This window comes from Elgaria multicarinata, chromosome 10 (assembly GCF_023053635.1).
Source record: "Elgaria multicarinata webbii isolate HBS135686 ecotype San Diego chromosome 10, rElgMul1.1.pri, whole genome shotgun sequence".
In the NCBI taxonomy this organism is placed as follows: Eukaryota; Metazoa; Chordata; class Lepidosauria; order Squamata; family Anguidae; genus Elgaria; species Elgaria multicarinata.
Window position 1 is genome coordinate 14,081,577 of NC_086180.1, and position 14,836 is coordinate 14,096,412.

Sequence of the window (14,836 nt, forward strand, 5' to 3'; positions counted from 1 at the left end):
TCGTTTTGGTCAGAGCAATTGCCCACACCTTCTCTTAGGTCTTGTCCAGCTAAACATAGTCATGATGGAGCCCCATTGAAAGAAATAGGGCAAGTTCGCCGCAATGAACTTGCATCCCGCGTACTTCATTTCAACCGGCTGTCGCTGGATCGGGGCCTCCTTGCCAGAAAGCGCGGCAGTCTCTCCCGTTACTCTCGCTGCCACCCCTCTCAAAATTGCTTTAGTTTTGAGCGGCGCTTCCTGGGAACGATCCCGCTGCGTTTCAGGGAGAAGAACTGCTGAGCTAGTGAGAAGCTGAACAAGATGGATGGGGAAGCTTAACGCTGCCAGCCCAGCGAAGTCTATACTTGGGAGTCTGTGCAGTGCTTGCGTAGCCACGGAGCGGCGGCTCGGATTAATATCTGGAAGATTTATGGCTGTTTTCCCGGTGAGATGGAGGCAGCCCAGCAGCGGGAGTAGATTGAGTCTCCTGCTTGTCTCCTAATGGGGAGCCACGCCAGCAGAGCAAAGCAAATAGACCGAGTTCGAAAGACAAGCGTACAGAGCCACGCTGGACTTGTTCAGAAACCTCTTAACCCGGCTGGCATTGCAAGTGAATGATCGCCAGTTAATTGCCCTGCCTCTAAAGCAACTCCGGACTAGGCTAGAAGGGCTTGATCAACGCTCAACACGTTTACATCTCCCTTTCCCCAGGTTAGATCATTGTGCATCCATCGGGTTGGATCCAGGATCTGCCTTTGGTGGACGGAAGGTGCCTCTGCCCACAGTGGTTGCCTCTGCCCACTTTTCAGGGATATCCCCCTTTCCCCCACCCCCACACCACACCATGCCCCATTCAGCACGGTCCCTGGACCCTCTGTTTGGCATTTTGGGGGGGGCTAGAGGGACTGCTGTGAGGAGGAGGGGCCGGGGGAGTCTGCCTCTGCCAGCCCAGTTGCCTGTGCCTAAATCACGATCAGTATTGGATTCCCCACCCCAAACACTTCTTAATCTGTTACTGTTTTTTAAAAAATTAACATGTTTTTAATTTTACTGCAGGTTTCATTCTATTGTACTTTTGTGAATGTATATTTATAGGTTTTAATTGTACATGTTTTAAACTTGTAAACCGCCTTGAGTCCCAGTACTGGGGAAAAGGTGGGATATAAATAAATTAAATAATAATAATAATAATAATAATAATAATAATAATAATAATAATCCTTTCAACGTAGGAAGCTGCCTTATATTGAGTCAGACCCTTGGTCCATTTAGCCAAGTATTGTCAACACTGACTGGCAGTGGCTTTTCAGAATTCCAGGCAGGAGACTTTCCCAGCGTTACCTGGAGATGCCGGGTTTCGAACCGGGGACCTCCTGCATGCAAAGCAAGTGCTCTGCCACCCGGAGCCATGGCCCCTCCCTTGTAAAGCAGGCTAGTGGGGGTGCTGAGGCAGAGTGAGAGCGAGAGAAGGCTGGTTCGCATGATCACAGCAAGGGAAATAATCCACGGTGGCTTATCCCCTTCTCTGTGTGTGCACACCGGATGTCCCTAATTACCCTGGCCAGTGTGGCTTGGCATGTCATCTAAACTCAGGTGACATGGCTTGCTTGAGGCATGGGGGTGGGCAGCAACCTCCAAATAACCCAACAGCAAGCCATGGGTTCTTTGAGGGTTGCTGCCCCTTCAAACAAGCCATGCCACTCAGGTTCAGATGACATGGCAAGCTGTGCTGGCAAGGGTAATTAGGGAAATCCTTCCAGCACCCACCATGGCTTGTTAACCATGCCATGATCATGTGAACTGGGTTAGAGTGGCTAGGCCATAGCAGGAGTGAGAGTTGAATCATGGACTTTTTGATTTGTAGATCCTATTTTTAATTATCATTTTGAGACTTTGATTAGCCAGGGATTGAACCTAGAAACACCTACATGCAACGCACGTGCTTTCCCACTGCAGGCCCGGCCCAATTGGTTTTCAGTGTCCCAGTGTAAACAAACTACCCACTGAATTGGTTTTCAGTGTCCCAGTGTAAACAAACTACCCACTGAAAATGAAAAATGGGAACAGACTCGAAATCTCTCCAGTCTTCAAATTTCACCATCCAGATTAAGATGTTAAAGTTTGTTTTCCCCCTTCCCCCACAACCCAACCGCCTGGATCTTCAGGTTTTGGAACTGACACTTGATGTTGAAATTTGCCTGGTTTTGGTCGGTTCATCTACTTACGGGATGATTTCCTGACTGATTGAATGCAACTTGCAACGGCGTTTCGTAAGCCAACTGTCAGATATTGTCAAAAACTGCTGATGGAACATTCAGATTTGGAGTGTGGATTTTGTTTTTAGCTCTGCAAAATGAAAACTGAAGCCCCATTAATTTCAGTGGGTCTACTCTTGAGTGTGACGACATCTGGATCCAACCTGAAAATGGAGCCAGTGAGATAGATAGCAAGTTTTTAAGTGAACCAAACTATTAAAGCTGCAGTTCTATGCATATTAACAGGTGCAATCCTACGCATGTTGAGACAGAAAAAAGTCGTGTATCTCCCAGCATGCCCCAGCCATGGTGGCTGGGGCATGCTGGGAGTTGTAGGACTTTTTTTTACAGGGTTGTGCTGGGAGTTGTAGGACTTTTTTTCTGTCTAAACATGCATAGGATTGACCCTTAGGATTCTGAAAACACACCTTATGTTAAGGGCCAGTCTCTCTGTATACTGCTCTCACATGGGCTGGAAGTTTGGTTTCAATAAGTGGCCCCTATGTAGAGGTAGAGCCATGTTTTGGTGCTTCTGTAGGGTGACCATATGAAAAGGAGGACAGGGCGCCTGTATCTTTAACAGTTGCATAGAAAAGGGAATTAGGTGTTATTTGTATATATGGAGAACCTGGTAAAATTCTCTCTTCATCACAACAGTTAAAGCTGCAAGTGCCCTGCCCTCTTTTAAATCTGGTCACTCTAGTATTGCTCCTGCAGCTTTAACTGTTGTGATGAAGAGGGAATTTTACCAGGTTCTCCATATACACAAATAACACCTGCTGAAATTCCCTTTTCTATGCAACTGTTAAAGATACAGGAACCCTGTCCTCCTTTTCATATGGTCACCCTAGTCTATACCCTAAACAAGACTGAGGGTGAGGACTTTTGGGCCGGGGTATTTGTAATAGACCATTTCCCCACCAACCTGGCTCACTCCAGATGTGTTGGACAGAAACTCCTATAATTCCAGTGTCCATGCTGGCTGGGAATTATGGGGACGGAATTCCAGCACACCTGGAGGATACCAGGTTGAGGAAGGCCATAAGATACACTACTGGCCTGTGCAATTCTTATGCTGTCTTCCTCGTTGCTTTTGATTTGGGCACAAAGGGCTGATCTCTTGTTTGTTGGGGTTCTTGTCTCGTTTTTAGTTTACAAGAACAGCCTTGGAGACGACCTCAGCTCCGACACATCTGGCGATTTCCGAAAAGCCCTGTTAACCCTGGCAGGCGTAAGCAATCCTTCATCGAATCTGCGTAACGTGTTGCCCATTCACGGCTGGATCAGGGCGCCACCATTCCTGAGCCAATTAGTTCATTTGTTATGTTAATGAGCAGTTGTTCTTCTTTGGCCCGGCAGGCTGTCTTACGTCTCAGAGGCCCACGTCAAGTAAGACAGTTGTGTCTGGGTAGGCAGGACGTTTTCTTGAACCTCCCCAGCCGTAGGAGGAGGTTCTGGTCAGGCTACTGGGTGGCGGGCAGGGAGTCTTCTGGCCTGGTCTCCTGGTATGCCCTCCGCCCAGGGAGGTGGCCAGTTCAGTTCTTTCAGTGGGACCATTGGACTTAACCCCTCACACTGTGTCGAGCAGAGGGTTATGGGGAGGCCCAATCCTCTCAACGAGGCTGTGAATACTGTGCCATGGAAGGCCTGGGCCTAGTTATGCCTGCTCTACCTGTATACGTACAAGTCAATTTATTGCCCCAGAAATCCCGTAAGTCTCTATTGTTTCTTTGCCAAGAAAATTCAGTCCGTCATGCAGTGGAGGCTGGTGGCTCCGATGTCAGTGGGGCTGTGAATCCCCTCCAGGCTTCAGTCAGAACTCTAAAGGAGCTTCTTTAGAGTTCTGACGGAAACCTGGAGCGGATTCACTGCCCCACTGACATCAGAGCCACCAGCCTTCTCTGCCATCACAGCTGTTTTTAACTTCCCATCCGCTCGGATGGTGCCAAGTGGGGCTTAATTTGATTGGTGCTTTCCTTGGTTATTAAAAACTTCTCTCTTCTTAATGTTATGGCAGAGCCGAAGAGATGAAAGTCAGAGGGCGGACGAAAAGGCTGCAAAGACGGATGCCCAGGTAAGGGCAATTTCGATAGCAGGAAGCCGTCGGATTCAGTAAAAAAAAAAGAGAAAGTTTCCCAGCTGTTAAAAGATTTCTTCTGCTTCCTGAACTTGAATTGCAGCTGGCAAATCCCCATGGTTATGAATATTCCATTGCTCCATCCTTTTAAAAAGGTGGGGTGTCCATCTCCCTAAAATAGGTTGGAAGAAAATGCAGAACAGGGCAATGAAATGGATCCAGCTTAGAGCACCTTCTGTATGAGTAAAGCCTAGAAGCCTCATCAGACCGGGTGGTGGTGGGGTGGTGGAAATCGTGTTTCCCTCCCACCACTTTGCCTCCTGCATCTGTCCCACAGTAGGGATGAGCAGCTGCCTCTTTTTTCACACGGAGAAGAAATAGGAAGCCAGCAATGACCACGGGGCCCATTCATTGGATGTTTTTATTGCGCTGCTTCTCCTGCACACAGCAGGAAATGGCGAGAGGTATCGTTATAGTAAAAAGAAAAAGGATTTTCTTTGTCTTATTTTTTTATGGAAAAGAGATCAGAAGGAGCAGGGGATGGGGCACTGGGGCAGTAGGCAGGTGGCTTCGTCAAAAGGACCCGCGAACATCCCAGAGTGGCCAGTGATGAGTGCACGATAAAACGCTCCTCTGATGGCGTTCTAGAGCGTTTGAGAATTTTTGTTTAGAAAAAAAAAGAGTGTGGCTGCAATCCTGTACACGCTTGCCTGGGAGTAAGCGTCATTGGGAGCAATAGAACTTGCATCTGAGTCAACTTGCATGAGATCATGGTGTACAGGGTGATAAAAACCTTGATAGAAGTTTACAGAATTCTGGAGCATGGCAGAAGTAGACTTTTTCTGTTTCCTGTTATCCCAGAACTTGGGGTCCTTTATTGAAATCGAAAGCAGGAAATTCAGTACAGACAAAAAGTCCTTCCATTTGAATCTGCCCGTAATTTATGACCATCATCAATGGCCCTATTATATGTGGTGCAGTGAGGCTGGGTCCAAGGGTGTTCTAGGCAGGGCCTCTTTGGTAGCAGCACCCCGATTGTGGAATTCCCTACTGAGCAAGGGGAGATTGGCGCCTTCTTTATTTTACTTTAGACAGGCAGTAAAGACTGCTTTGTTCCATCAGGCTTTTAATGTTGTTTAATGTTCTGTCGCTTTTTAATTTTAGTTTTGGTGTATGGGATTTCTTTGGTTTTTTGTTCCTGCGTTATTTGCTATTGTTTGTTTGTTTTATGTGAAGCTTTAATTGTTTAAATGTTTTTAATTGTACATCGTTCCAAGTGCCTGGTAGGCAGAGGGTGTGATTTAGAAATATAACGGATAGGTAAATGGAGCTTCCCAATTCAGGGAAAGTATATCTCTGACTATCAATAGATGGAGGACAGCCAGCAGATATAACCATTTCCTTTTACACCTTTGTTTGTGGGCTTCCCAGTAGCATCTAGTTGGTCACTGTTGGAAACAAACTGCTGTACTTTGACAGACCTTTTTGTTTGGACCTAGTAGTGCTGCTCTTGCCTTCTGAAAAACAAATAATAATAATAATAAATTTATTTCTTACCTGCCTCTCCATTCTGATCGAGGCGGAGAACAGCAGCAATATAAAATACATAAAACTGAATTAAAACATAATATACATTGTTAAAACATCCTAAAAACATTCTAAAAACATCCTAAAATTCCACTGGATAGGCCTGCCGGAAAATCACAATTCTGTGTCAAGAAAAGCCCATTCGGAATATACTGTATTGTTTTAGATTTCCAACATCGTCTGTTGTCTGTGTTGTTTTACTTCTGCTTCTTATGGGGAGGGGTGGGAATGCCGTGGACAAATACCTCCTTCAGAGCATTTCAGAGAATGAGAGCCAGCGCATACCTCCTTCGATCCTTTTTCCTAGATCCTGTACAATGCCGGCGAGAAGAGGTGGGGAACGGATGAAGACAAATTCATCGAAGTCCTGTGCTTCAGCAGCTTCCCTCAGCTGAAACTGAGTAAGCGACCTCTTGGGCGGCGCCGCATTCCAGCGCTTCAGTAAAGGAAGGGCCTCCTTCGGTGGGCAAAGATGTCCGCTTCGCAACATTTTACACGATTTGGACATCGCTATTGCATTTTTGGATCCGTTGGTGCATTTTTACAAGTTGCTTCTGTGTCTCCAGGATTGGCCCCAATCCAGTGGGCAGCAGAGGCTACTGCTTGGAGCTTAGAACTCAAGGATCCAAACTAGAATTGAAGTGATGTACATCCTTCCTGCAACAACACACCCATCTACACACACACACACACCCCTTGGGACACACCAACAGAGATAGGGGCAGTTATGTTGGACTCGATGGCCTTATAGGCCCCTTCCAACTCTACTATTCTATGATTCTATGTCTCTCTCCCTTTTCCCTTGCTCTGTACAGGTGGGTGGAGAGCAAAAGCATCTGATCCCGTCTGGGCAAAACCTTTTAACAATTGCCCCATGTACAACAAGATGCGGTGGGATTGGGGGAAGGGGAAACGGCAAGATTAATCTTTGCCAAGGGCAGCAAAATAGCTCTGTTTGGCCCAGCCTGTTTCTCTGCAGGCCGATGCAAACAGCGTGATGACAACAGAGCACTGAAGTATTCATCACCCTCGCTTCTGACACTTTCAAGCCTGCCTGTGCAGTCTTAAGGACTAGGCTCTTGCTTTTAGAACAAGTGATGAAAGGTTGGATTTTTGGGATGCTGTGATCTACAGCCAACAGTAATACTTGCAAGGGGGGAGAGATCATGAATTGCAGAATACAATACAGCCTTTGGAGTGGAAATAAAAATGCCTCAGACGGTTGAGTTCAGATATTTTGACATCCATGCCATTTATGCTGTTGGTGCTCTTCTCTCGTATTGTGTCTTAAGCCTTTGAGGAGTACAGAAACATCAGCGGGAAGAAAATAGAAGACAGTATACAAAGTGAGCTGTCAGGAGATTTCGAAGACCTGCTGTTGGCCATTGGTAAGAGGGGCTGGAGTTGAACTGTGTGTGTGAGTGATGCAGTGGATCCCTTTGGGCAGGCATAGCTCTGTGCTTTTGTAAGACAATCCTCACAGGGATCAAGAGCAAGAAACCGGGATCAGCCCCAACCTGAACTGGGGTAAAGGAGGTGAACCCCTAGGTTCTAAAAAGTAATAATTCTGAAGAGCACGCCAAAGAACGCTCCTTTTGCCTGACATGTTTCAAGCAAAGTTGTTCTTCCTCAGAAGCAGCTGTCACTTCTGGTTGTTGGCATGGGTTCCTCCAGTGCAGTCTGCCTTGATGGTTGGGGGATGATGGAGGTTGTAGTCTAACGCAACTAGAGGGCGCCAGCTTGGAGGAAGCCTGTCTTAGTGTTCCTTTATTTATTTATTTATTTATTTTATTTATTTATTACATTTTTATACCGCCCAATAGCCGAAGCTCTCTCGGCGGTTCCTTTGAGGATGCAGGCAAACCAGAAGAGTCTGTTGCCTGTGAGGAAGAGCAAAGCATCTCAGGACGTCTGGGGCACAACAAGCACTCTTCGGAGTGCTGCTTAAAAAATAAAATTTCCTCCACCGTGGTGCTCGCTTCCTTTTTCCTAGATCTATTTGCCCCTGATCTCAGATAGGGATGGCTTGAGTCCACAGCGCGAAGGGCTTTTCGATATGAAGCATTTATTGTGCGCTCATCCTTCCCGACGCATTCTTGTTTACCAGTTCTTTAGTCAGCATGACTCTCCAACTTCGCTTCTGTGCCCAACAAGCACTTGTGAGGTGTTTTTTTTAGATAGTGAGAATGGGGTATTATTTCTGATGGCAAAAGAAAGCACGATTTCCTCTTGTGCATTTGCACTGTTCTCTTATTATCTAGTGAAAAAGCAGGAAAGGAAATGCTTTTCGTGTACTGTTCGGATTACAATTCTTCGGAGAAACCCAAAGTAGATGCAGCGGATTAACAGCCTCATGTAGAAAAGCTTTCAAATGCAACTGGTAATTGCCAGGAATCTCGGAGTCTGATTGAATGTTGCCCAACTGACTCTTACCTTTTATTGATGGCTGTTATTAATACCTCCAGCTTAAGTACTGCAGCATTTAATGTGCTTTAATTGCTATTTAACAATGCACGCAACTTCTTCAGTTTGCTTCTTTCTTTTTTAACAAGGGCAGAGTTGAAGAAAATGCTTGTGAGCCTAATATATCTCAGGATGTCTTGCATTTTTGAATTTAGAATCCTAAAATTCAAATTCTTGGATGCTTCTTTTGAGCTAGTTCTGCCCATGTGAAAATCTGATGGAAGGGACGCACGTACCTTTCCTCATCCCTTCCCCCCGCAAACCCTCAATTTACCCCACATTTTGGAGCTTCACGCCATCACCTAGATCTCAAAACCTAATGCTGATATTTCTTTTTATAAATGTGGCTGTGTTCTTGCTGTGCCGTTATGTTACTTTGGCGGTGGGGAGGGGAGAGCACATAAATGCTTTTGTTTAACCTCACTCCACTCCCGATTCCGCTTTTGTACTTACACAAAAATGGAAGGTTACATTTCCATGGGCCTCAGAGGTGTTTCTCGAAGGAAGCCTGCAGAAACAGCTATGCAAATGCAGTTAATGCATTTACCCACAAGGGGGCAGTGGTGAGACGAAAGTACTCAGAAAGGCATTGGACGTTCTACTTTGGTTCAAGCCGTGGCCTGCACTTCTGCCTTGCCCAGCTGAGAAAATGTAGCCATGGTACACAGGAGGGGTCCAACTCCTTTTCACTCTCCTTTCTTTTTCTTTGGATAGTGAAATGTGCCAGCAACACTCCTGCATTCTTTGCTGAAAGGCTGAACAAGTGTCTGAAGGTAAGAACAGGGGAAGTGGCCTTCAACCGCAGGGTCGCCTAAGCTCAGCGTTGCCTGTACCAGGGATGGGGAAAGTGTGGCCCTCCACATACGGATCGAGTAAAATCCATTCATCGCCAGGCACCTTTTGTTCCACCATCCGCTCATCGATGGAATTGGATTTATTTTCTGAGTTTCCAAATTTGCACAAATTTCCAAAGTTTACACCAATTTTGAAATTTGTGTTTCCTTTCGTCTGTCTTCTAAACTCACCTTCTAAAATCACCCCCCAGTCCCTGTGCCTCGTTGTATCTAAGCCAAAGTGCCTGTACTGACATCATCACATATTCTTTCCCTTGCTTTCCACTGCCTCCATTTCCCAGCTGACACTGTGGTTTCCCGCTGTCTATTTTAGACTGTAAGCCCCTTGGGGCAGGGGCTTCTCGAACATGTTCTTTGTAAAGTGCCATGTATACAGGTGGGTCTATATAAATAATAAACAGAGGCAGGATTGTTGCTCTCCATTAGGGGGCAGCACCTCCCAGGGGTCAGGTTGCTGCATTGTCCCGTCCCCGAAGCCTGCCCGGGGGCTACATCCCTGCTGTCACCCTGCTGCTATAATTTGGTGGTGTGATGGAGGAAAAATACCCTGTTTGTAAAATCCCAGAAGTTCATTTTCTGCTGAAATTTGGCATTGGGATGGCGAAAAGGGCCTATTTTCTAGCAAAATACCCTGTTTTTCCCCATTGCTGAACTTTGGCAGCAAAGCACATGGGGGGGGGGGGCTTTTAAAAGCAGGCTGTTTTTTTCCTTGCTGCTGCCACAGCACCAAATTTCAGCAGCAAATTTAGCATTCAGTGCTGCTGTCTTCAGTTTAATGTATTCTATTTTAAATATATATATTTGTAAATGTTTTAATTATTCTTTAGGACACTGTTTTAAAATGTATTTATATACTAGTTTGTGCTATATTGTAACTCTTTGTTGAAGCTATTTTCCTGAAAAGGCAGAGAAATACATAACTACGTTAAATAAAGAAATGTTTTACTGGCAGCCTATTTGGGAACAGAGCGGGGACCCTGATCTATTTAGTGGTGATTTAGATGTTAAATATCTTTATTTATTTCAAAGTTTTAGGGCACAATCCTATGCATGGTTAGGCAGAAAAAAGTCCTACAACTCCCAGCATGCCCCAACCGCCATAGGTGGGAATTTTCAGTCCAAATTAGGGTGACCACATGAAAAGGAGGACGGGGCTCCTGTAGCTTTAACGTAGGGTGACCATATAAAAAGGAGGACAGGGCTCCTGTAGCTTTAACGTAGGGTGACCATATGAAAAGGAGGACAGGGCTCCTGTAGCTTTAACGTAGGGTGACCATATGAAAAGGAGGACAGGGCTCCTGTAGCTTTAACGTAGGGTGGCCGTATGAAAAGGAGGACAGGGCTCCTGTAGCTTTAACGTAGGGTGACCATATGAAAAGGAGGACAGGGCTCCTGTAGCTTTAACGTAGGGTGACCATATGAAAAGGAGGACAGGGCTCCTGTAGCTTTAACGTAGGGTGGCCGTATGAAAAGGAGGACAGGGCTCCTGTAGCTTTAATGTAGGGTGACCATATGAAAAGGAGGACAGGGCTCCTGTAGCTTTAACGTAGGGTGACCATATGAAAAGGAGGACAGGGCTCCTGTACCTTCAATACAGGGTGACCATATGAAAAGGAGGACAGGGCTCCTGTATCTTTGGTAACAGTTGTATTGAAAAGGGAATTTCAGCAGGTGTCATTTGTATATATGGAGAGCCTGGTGAAATTCCCTCTTCATCACAACAGTTCAAGCTGTAGGAGCTATACTAGAGTGGCCAGATTTAAAAGAGGGCAGGGCACCTGCAGCTTTAACTGCTGTGATGAAGAGGAAATTTCCCCAGGTTCCCCATATATACAAATGACACCTGCTGAAATTTCCTTTTCAATACAACTGTTACCAAAGATACAGGAGCCCTGTCCTCCTTTTCATATGGTCACCCTATCTAAACAAGCATAGGATTGCACCCTTAAAAGTAATCTTTTAGCGTAAACCATTTCAAAGTCGGCATGTAACAAAGCGTGTTTAAAAACAACAACAAAACCCCCACAAAGCGTAATAAAACAATAAAAGCAGACAGCACCATATATATATATATATATATATATATATATATATATATATCAGGTTCAGTAGAATCCTAACTCAATTTATAAGGCAGAGTAAATGGGGTCTGTTTGAACTGAGCTTTTTGTGTTTTGGATATTGATGTTGCGATTTACTTTATGAGTTGTTGCTTTTAACGAAATCTTGTATATATTGTTTTTGTGAAGTACAGAAGCAGTTTATAAAGCTGAAATACAAATGAATAGCTTGTACCTTTCCTTCTAAATAGGGGGCTGGGACTGATGAGTTCACGCTGAACAGAATTCTGGTGACCCGGTCAGAAATTGACCTTTTGGATATTCGAGCTGAGTATAAGAAGCTGTACGGAGTCTCCTTGTATTCTGCTATTAAAGTGAGTACTTCAATCATTTCTCCAACAACGTTTCAAATGGGTGTGAGTGTGCATGGATCCGTCTCCTGAATATGAGCAGGAAAGATACTGGCCTCTTGCGCACACAACATTAAGCCAAGATTCAGGAGAAACCTGAACGAGCCGTTTGGTCCCATTTTTCTCCTGCCCCTGTCAGGTGCGGCTGAACAAACCAGGAATGGTTGTTTTAATATCATCCAAACTGGGGATCCTGGCTTGTTGCTCCCAGACAATCCAGGACCATAACTAGGGTTGGTTCTTGGTTTACAAATCCTGGCTTGTTCAGCAGCCACAAGCCAGGATTCCTGGTTTGGATGACAAACTAAACAAACCATTCATGGTTTGTTTAGTCACTCCCACGAGCAGGAGGGGCCCAAGTGAATGCAAATGGGCTGTGGGAACCAGCTTGCAGCTTGTTGATGGTAAACCAGGTTTCTCCTGTTGTGTGTGAATGCAGTTATTGCCAAAAAGCTGAGAGAGAATCAAGTGAATTTTTGTGAACCACCCAGAGAGCTTCGGCTATTGGGCGGTATAAAAATGTAATAAATAAATAAATAAATAAATAAAAGTGAATGGATTGTATTAGGGAACATTCTAAGCTCTGATTGGCAAGTTGGGGCATGCTGCAGTTTTCAAAAATTCAATTTGGTGGGCTTTCATGCTAGACCTTGAACCATGCTGCTTCTTGGGCAGAGGGGTTGTGATAGACTGTGCCCAAAACTTGGTTTTGATAGCAACAGTGTTGTGGACAGTCCAAACCCTGTTCTATAAGTGGAAAGGAAAACAGGCAAATTAGTGTGCTCAAATCACTTTTTGCTGTTTGTCTCCATGGCCTTTTCTGCGGCACCAGGTGGAAATCATTTTTTCTCTGACAGCTTCCACCAAACCACCCTGAAAATTCTCTCGGTCTTGGATATCCTTTAGCTAGCGTGGGGCTGGGCTGTTTGATTTAGGCTGGGTAACCACCCTCTTAAACGAGAGCACAACGTTCCAAATAACAAAGTTTAAAAATGTACTGGAGAAAAATGTTAATAGGGAAAAGGTTTTAAAACCAGAATACACATGCACAACATGCTAGAAACCACCAGAGCAATACTTTCATTTGTTTATTACATCTTTAAACCTCCTATTAGACAAAACTCTCTGGACGGTTCACAAAGGATAATAAAATAAACAGGGATAAACACATCCAGCTAATCTCACTAGAATGGGTCTCTATTTTATCCAAGTTCCTTAGCCAAGCAATATCTTACAGACGTTGGTCCAGCTCTCTCTCAACCAGCTCTCTTTTTCCCCCCTCTAGGACTTTGCTTGCCTGCTCTTTTCTTCTCTCTGCTGCTCCAACTCTTTGCCTTTTATCTTCTAAAATTAGTTTTTTCTCACCCCAACTCCCAACTGGTCAGGAGGATCATTTCTTGTTCAGTTCCATCAAGTAAGTTTCTGCTTCCTGAGTTAAAACTTTTTCTGTCTTTTCCTCTGATCTTCTGCTGAACTTTATAATATCCTGTTTCCTGAGCTCAACTTCCTTACTCCTATATAAGGAGTATATTTGACTTCTAAGCTATCAACCTTTTAGCTGAAACTGACTGGCCCATATACAAAAAAGATTTAACCCCCAAAATATCCTAAAGCCAAACTAAATACAAAAATGGAGTTCTGTTCCTTCACACACTGGCTGCAATCTTCAGCGAGCATAAGCAAACACATGTTTAAATATTTTCTAGACTGGGCAATGGGTATATATATATATTTTTAAAATACTTTATAAAGCAGGTTTCTGGCTCTTAGTCGTGGAAATCCTCTTGAAATTGTCCTGGCAGAATCAACCAAAGTTTCCCATTTAGAGTGATCATCTGCTTGGCCATCTCTGACAGGATATAAATCTTCTAAATATAATACTTTTTTTTTAAAAAAAAATCAAAGCAAATAACAGTGCTTTAAAATTCTAATGAGAGTTGGGGAAAGCCCCGAGTAAAGACTACAGGTGTAGAAATTCTGTGCAAAAATAATGTTTGCATATAAGGATGTGCATAATTTTACTCAGAGTAGAGAAACTGGGGTTTCCATGAGATTCTGCAGACACTGCCTGGGGGAAACAGGGCTGCTATCCAGATGTTTGCTGATAATTAGGCTCTTCTCAGACTGTGCTATTGAGTGGAAAGCAAGCTCACTGCTACTTGATGGTTATGGGGGATCCAGGTGTGTCTTTCCCCAAGACAGCATTTTCCCAGTACTCCTAAGAGCAGTGTTTTGTTGCTAGGCAGGAAAGCCATTACACAATTTCAAGGGGCCCTTCTGTGGCCAGGGATGTGCTCTGTAGCCTAATTAGCGTAATGGGTAATCTGGCCCAGCTGACATACTTCAGTGCAAACTTCAAAACTCTGCAGCATCGCTTTTGACAATAAGTAGTTTTCCATTTCGATAGGGTGAAGTACGCTTCTTTAATGTTGCTCCCTCACCCCTTTTCCTTGCAGTCTGACACTTCTGGGGATTATGGGACCACGTTGCTCCGGATCTGCGGCGGTGACGACTGATCGGAACGGACCCAGGCAGAAGGGCTGAAGCGCGTGGTTTCCTCGTGCAACTCTGCGTGGTTGTTTTTGTAGAGCTTTTAAATGTTTAAGCAAGTGTAAAATTGTCACTACTCTTCTGATTGCTTTCTCATTAAGCATCATAACAAACAGATGCTTATTTTAGCGCATCCCTTCAGGCGATTGACGGCACTCCTTTCAACACACACTGCGATCCTGGATGAAACCCACGCTCGAAATTATACAGGCCAAATCTGCCGGCGCTCCAAAAATCATTGGCGCCTGAGAGGTTGGAGTCTGTCTGGGTATAGTTAAAAGATATTGAAGCAATGAATCATTAGAATCTCCTGGGGGGCAGGGATCTATTTTTGCTTAGTAACTCTGGAAAGTTCCATGCACACTGATTGCACCCCATAAAAAAAACAAGTAACCTTTTAACTCTTCTTTGGGTACAACTTCATCCCAGGAGTATGTATGGGTAATTATTACAATGCCATGTATTGGGGACAGTTGGAGAGTTTGTGAGAACAGCCAGGGGGCTGTGGCTGGTTTGCCTACATCTGCCGCCTGAGGCAATTGCTTCACTCTGCCGAATGGAAGGGCCGGCCCTGCCTTGAGGAAATGCAGCCTGCAAT

The 14,836-nt window shown here is 44.8% G+C and overlaps 1 protein-coding gene across 2 annotated transcripts in view; it reads left to right on the forward strand.

Annotated features, from left to right (window-relative positions):
* ANXA3 (annexin A3) overlaps positions 1-14,353 on the forward strand; it is a 28,116-nt gene extending 13,763 nt beyond the window's left edge. For both annotated transcript variants that reach the window (XM_063135161.1, XM_063135160.1), the window contains exons 7-13: positions 3,389-3,468; positions 4,255-4,311; positions 6,209-6,302; positions 7,194-7,289; positions 9,079-9,137; positions 11,530-11,652; positions 14,145-14,353. In XM_063135161.1, the coding sequence (XP_062991231.1) occupies positions 3,389-3,468; positions 4,255-4,311; positions 6,209-6,302; positions 7,194-7,289; positions 9,079-9,137; positions 11,530-11,652; positions 14,145-14,204 (569 nt within the window). In that variant the 3' untranslated portion in view covers positions 14,205-14,353. The remainder of the gene's footprint in view (positions 1-3,388; positions 3,469-4,254; positions 4,312-6,208; positions 6,303-7,193; positions 7,290-9,078; positions 9,138-11,529; positions 11,653-14,144) is intronic.
* The last annotated feature ends 483 nt before the right edge of the window (positions 14,354-14,836 follow it).